General features: G+C 43.6%; 1 protein-coding gene across 1 annotated transcript; it reads right to left on the reverse strand.

Annotated features, from left to right (window-relative positions):
* Nucleotides 1-2,228: 2,228 nt before the first annotated feature.
* LOC119292883 (transcription factor bHLH18-like) lies at nt 2,229-4,916 on the reverse strand. The gene is made up of 3 exons (XM_037571558.1): nt 4,374-4,916; nt 3,883-4,272; nt 2,229-2,321 (listed from the first exon to the last, which is right to left on the reverse strand). The coding sequence occupies exons 1-3, from the start codon at nt 4,914-4,916 to the stop codon at nt 2,229-2,231; spliced, it is 1,026 nt and encodes a 341-aa protein (XP_037427455.1).
* Between the last annotated feature and the right edge of the window lie 1,017 nt (nt 4,917-5,933).

Below are 5,933 nucleotides of genomic sequence, written 5' to 3' on the forward strand. Positions count from 1 at the left end.
AAGTTGTCCAAGTGATGGCATTAAATAAACTTAGACTCCACAACAACCCTCAAAACAATTAAAGTTAAGGTCAACGGAACTAGGTAAAAACAGTTTGGTGAATTTTGGCTGCCCTCAAGAATGAGTTGATCCATATAAAAAACACTACATGTTGTTCCTTAGCACAACTAAGTATTGGGTTACTTGCTGCACTCATTTACTTTTGTTGATATTTCCATTTTTGCATTTTCTCTCTCTCGATCAAACAAACAACCAAATAGTATATGCAGCTTTTAAAGTGATTCCTTATTGATTTCCATTGGCAAATTCCTTCTATGGGTTGAACATGCTCAATTATCAAAAAGATCTATAATTGATCTCGTACGTTTTTGGTTTATCAATGCTCAATCACAATTCACTTTTAGGCTCTGGTTGTTTTACCTCATTTAGGATTAGTTCGCGTGATCGGTGCGAGGAGGGTTGCTTTGACAAAAACTTGTCTCAATTCACATGGAGCAGGAAACCACAACTAGTTGGGGTACGGTGCTATTTATAGTGAGAGCGCATATCTAATAGAGCCAATATGGCCGATGGAAGGTCCGTGCCAATACACACGCTGTCAAGTGGTAACGGTAGGAATTTCGAAGACATGCACACATTGAATAACTTGTGGAGAAAATATTCCAACTCCTTGGCGAGGAATTTAACCCCAAGTGTTCAAAATATCTAACTTCGACAGAGGAGCTAAAAGGCTCGCTTGGAAGGAGATTTCCAAGTCTTCTCTTGCTGAAGAAATAGGTTATGACTAACCATGCACACACAAAGACTTCAATCTTGCTTCAGTGAGGACCCCCCCTCTTAATAATATGGTTGGCCCTATGACTCAAATAAATAATAAAGAAACTAGTAAACAAAAGTCTACATGACAAACTTCAATCCTTCAATATCCATTTTAAAGTTTTCAATGCTCTCACAATATTTTTAGGGGTCAACACCCACTGGTTAAACCAAATCCTCAAGGACTTCCACATGTGTATACTCACAAACACGTTAGTCCATTAACCTTTTTGTCATTAATCATGGGAAATACATGAAAGGGCACTAAATGCACTTACACATTGTCCAGCGGGTTCCTTTTTCTAGGGTTTTACCATTGGATACTTGGTTATGTGTTTTATTTCTGTCTTTTTATTGGATTGTTGACCAGTGCAATTTGCTTGGACTTTCATCGACTTGACTTTGGCTTGAGCTTAATTAAAGGATAAGTTTAATGTCCATCACAATTTGCATAGAAAGTTGTGATTTTTTGAAGGGGGTGTATCGACCTAATCTAAGATAATGACCTCTTAAGAATTTTCCTGTTTAATTTTCTACATTTGGATATCTATACAGAAGAATTACTGGAATAGAAATATTATAAATATGTAATAGCGTGTTTGCATGGAAAATAATGGTCGTGGTATCGTCTTAAAAACTATATTATAATAGAAAATTTCTTGGGCAATTACCTAATCCAAAGTGATATATTACATTGCTTCTAACATTTGGGGTGACCAAAGTTTTGGATGGCTAGTTGCAATATTGATGCATCCAAGCCTTTTCCTCCTTCCCTTTTTGGCCAATATACTTACTAATAAGGGTACACTTATTAGCTTCATTTTTATTTCCAAAGTGGCACAAACTCAAATTCATGGTTAATAGATGACTATGGACAACAATATGTCAAAAAAAAAAAAACCATCACCACGCCCTTCGAGCCCCCCTTGGCGGGCCATTATCGCAAGAGACTACACTTGTGTGAGATCTTCTATGCATGGGCTGCTACTTTACAATTTGTATGTAATCACTTGGTTTGTAAGGGCTGAAGCCATGATCTAATGACCATAACATAATGAAGTGAACCAATCAAAAAGCTCAATTCCTATTAACTTACATATAGAAAAATTGTGCCCTAAAAGGCTTGATAATGAATGACCACCATCCTGTAGATTGTTATAACTTTGCATATACACCTGCCATTTTGTAGCCTATATATAGTTCTCATGCATCCAACCATGCACAGTGAGAGACAAATCAGCCACAACCATATCAGGTTGTTGCATCCATTTTCTGAAAGGAGAAAAAACACCGACCGCTGCATCAATTAATGGTCATTGCACGCATATATGTACGTACGATCTACATGGACCTTATTTCTATATTGTATACAAAGCCGTAGTTAGGCCTTCCAGTTTCTTGTTTCTCCAGTCTTAATAATTTTTGTTGCCACTGCTATGTTGGTACAATGCAGAGTTGAGTCTTCCTACTATCTCCTCTGTGTTGACGGTAAAGCCCTCCTCCACCTGAATGGTAAGTCAATAAATCAATGAAAATTTGAAGTCATAGCCCTAAGTGATGTGGCTGGACATGTATAGTTGATATGTATATAACATCCACAATTAGAAAATACTACTACAATGTTTTATGTTGTTGCTCTAAATGAGATTGATGCTTACCACCACACGCCCCTAGTCTGAAAAGTTCCTCTCTTTTTTACAAATGTATCCGCAAAACATCACTAAGTTTGATTGTCTAGTAAGAAATGACTAATATTTCCCCCGCAAAAAGATTACTAATATTTAAAATTTTAAATCAACAATACTACATTTACACTGAGATATATCTTAATAGTGCATAATTGTTTTTATGTTAGCCGACGTGTGCTTTTTCTCTGCGAAGTCTTCTGCATGTTCCTCAAAAACGAGGCCAAACATGGCATACACACGGAAACTACAACATAACCCGCGAGAGTAGGTGTTCCAGTACAACTGCAAGAAAGTCCCCACTAAAAGGATAAAATGCAATCACGTCCTCGGGGAACGTCTCTGCAAACCAACCGAAGCCCACTGCTGGACACAGCCATCGTTGACACAGCCATTGGAGGAAGACAGGGGCCTCCACAGTCCTAGAAACTACGAACAAACCATCGCCGCAAACGGCTCTGTGGGTCCATGAAGATGCCCGCTGTGAATGGCGAAGCACTGTTCATGCGGCGCGTAGACCGGGGTAAATCCCCGTGCTTCTCAGCCCCAGCACCAGTTCCTCCATCCAAGGAAGTCGAAGGAGAATCGCTGGAGCTGCTGCCTTGGACCACCAACCACGCACTGGAGAACCAAACCTCTGGCCAGCTGCCGAGATCGCCACGAAGACGACCATCGCCGACCACAAAGTTCTTGTACAAGATCCCTCGACCACTCGTAGGCGTTGGAGGAGGCGTCGCCGAGCCGATGGAGAAGCTGGTGAACAAAAGGGAACGACGAGATCAACACCACCGCTTCGCCAATCTCGCCCACCCACACTAGATCCCGCCGCTCCAAGGAGACTTCGGGAAGATACGTCCCCCAACTCCATAATGCCACCGCGGTGGAGGAACCAGAGTTGAGGAAGATTTATTGGACACTGCTCCGACGCCACCACCTGGACGAAGCCAAACGAAAACCTAACCCTACAGCTATCTACAAACCAGGAGAGAACCGGGGTTCCCTCCCCCTCCCGCTGCCGGAGCGATGGAACATATGTTTATGCATAAATTGGTGGTCATCTTGCCATCTTGAAGAACGTGCCATGTCTAAGAAAATAGATTTTGGATAGGAGCAATTACTATTTGTTTATTAAGAAACCTAAACTCCACTACAATTAATTCTAAATGAAACAATCTCAAGTTTTTTTAGTGTTAGGAAGGTTTTGGGTTGCTATACTTAATCGTTACTTCGTCTCACTATCTGTAATACTTTGCAGGTGTGCATGTTATAGAATGGTAAGCTTTATAGATTTATGTATTTATTCGAAAAAACTAGAGTGGACAAAGAGTAGAATGCATACGTATAAAACGTACGACAGCTAGTATTACTGATGAGAACTTGCCTTTGCCATGGTGGTAATAATCACGGTGGACACCGTGAACGGCATCACATTGTTGTGGACGATGCGGAGGTGGAGCTCCTCGACCTCTGCAAGAACCCTGGCGACCAGACCCTTTCCATTTATTTCACAGTGGATCCTCACCATCACGTTGTCCTCCGAGAGCTTTGCCTCGATCTCCGGCAGCTGGCTCCCATTTGCCGGCGTCCCAGCTGCCGAGAAGAACCCCGGACATGCCTCACCGTCCGGGGCGACGAGGCACCGTGGCTTCCTGACGAGCACCACGGTCTCAACGCTCCTGTGGTTGCCGCCGGCAGCCTCCAGGTACTTGACCCTCTCTTGGAGCTCCTTCACGTATCTGGTCGCGTCGGCAAGAATCGTCCCCTTGTCCATCTGATCGATTTGGAAAATAATGTAACCAAATCAATTAAGCATTTACTGAAGGAGTACTATGAAATGTAGAAAGAGTTGAGAGATTAGACATGTTCATAGACCTTCTTGAGGCCGGGAATGACGGCGGAGAGCTCGATGAAGCGCTGGTTGATCTTCTCCCTGCGCTTCCGCTCCGCCATGATGTGGTCTTGCGCGTACGGCGTGCTCTTTGTGGAGGCCCTCCTCGTCGGCTGCGACACACCGGAACGAAGCGGTGCCCCGGCGGCCAGTGTGCCCCCGCCACCGCTGCTGACCGGCTGCGGCGGCAAGGCAGCGCCGAAGTCCCAGCTCATGGACAGGGCGTTGCTGGTGCCGGTGCTGCTCATGCTGCTGGGCGCGAACGGCCCGCCCGAGGTCGGGGACAACATGGACCAACTGCCTTGGTGCACAGCCGAATCGGGGGCTGGGGTGATGATTCCTCCACCGCCGCCGGTGTCGTCGCCGGAGCTCAGACTGTTCTGTGCTTCCGTCAGCTCAGAGGAATCGCGGAGCGCCTGGAGACACGGGAAGCCGGCGCTCTTCTCGCTGCCGCCGTTGGCGTCTCCTGGATCCTGCTGCTCCAGTGTGCTCACCGCCCACTGCATGAACAGGCGCGAGTCGTCCATGTCGTCCATGAGCATATACAGATCCGTACCTTGCCGCTGACCTAGCTCATGCAACATCGAGACAAATGGTAAGAGTAGTTAAGCACACGTGGCACCGCAGAACTAATCAGAACTAGTAATTGTTTTTATGTTAGAACCTGGCCTCTAATCTTGGAGTTTATAACGGAGCGTTAAGGTCCTGTCACTGTAATGTTTGCTCACGCTAGGCCCCTCTAGCCTACAAAAATGAGCCAATCATAAACAATTAGCAACCGTTTGTTGGATCCTGGCATATCTTGCCTGGATCCAGTGAAAATGATATTCTACACCGCTGGAAAAGGTGCATTCATGTGGTGGGGCAGAAATACCAAATTTCCTGATGTGTATCTTGACTCTCCTATTGTCCAAATTAGGGTCATGGCAGCTGGATTAGTGGATCCACGTGTATCTTCCTTCACAAGTACCAAGTTTTTTTAAACTGGAAATTCCAAGGTTTTATATAGCTACGTATTGATGCGCTGCAGCTTTTCCTAAGCCCAAACACTAGCTAAGTGCCGGTACATATGAGCATGTACAATGATCGATAAGGTTGTCTTTTATGTAAGGTGTATTTGTTTTTTGATAAAATTCCACAATGTAAGGTGCATTTCTTCTAATACCTCACATAATTTTTTTCTCCCTCTAGAAAAAAGAAAAGTATCTTTCTCCCGATTGTCTGTATCTCTCATTATAGAGAAAGAAAGAAAGTATATGTCCCCTGATTGCCTATATCTCTTTCTTTCAAAGCCTAACTGATTTACTTGCGACTAATCAACAAATTTGACAAGGGTAACTTTGTATTAATGTATCTATAATTTGTTGCCTTTTCACCGTGCCCAAAAATATATACACCTTAGATAAAGAAACGAAGGGAGTATATCTTAGACTTATCTTTCCTAACCAGATAACCCCAAATATATGGTGAGATAGATTGTTGTTAAGAGATCATCTCTTAATTAAGAGAAGGGATGCCTTTTCTTATGTTTTCTCTCTCCTTTA

This window comes from Triticum dicoccoides, chromosome 4B (genome assembly GCF_002162155.2).
Source record: "Triticum dicoccoides isolate Atlit2015 ecotype Zavitan chromosome 4B, WEW_v2.0, whole genome shotgun sequence".
Taxonomy (NCBI): domain Eukaryota; kingdom Viridiplantae; phylum Streptophyta; class Magnoliopsida; order Poales; family Poaceae; genus Triticum; species Triticum dicoccoides.

Excerpts from the sequence above, each read along its gene's own strand:
- LOC119292883 (XM_037571558.1), bottom strand. The coding sequence starts at position 4,916 with ATGGACGACTCGCGCCTGTTCATGCAGTGGGCGGTGAGCACACTGGAG. Across the intron at positions 4,273-4,373 it reads TCATTCCCGGCCTCAAGAAG|ATGGACAAGGGGACGATTCT; the intron begins GTCTATGAACAT and ends CAAATCGATCAG. Across the intron at positions 2,322-3,882 it reads TTATTACCACCATGGCAAAG|GTGGAGGAGGGCTTTACCGT; the intron begins GCAAGTTCTCAT and ends CTTACCATTCAG.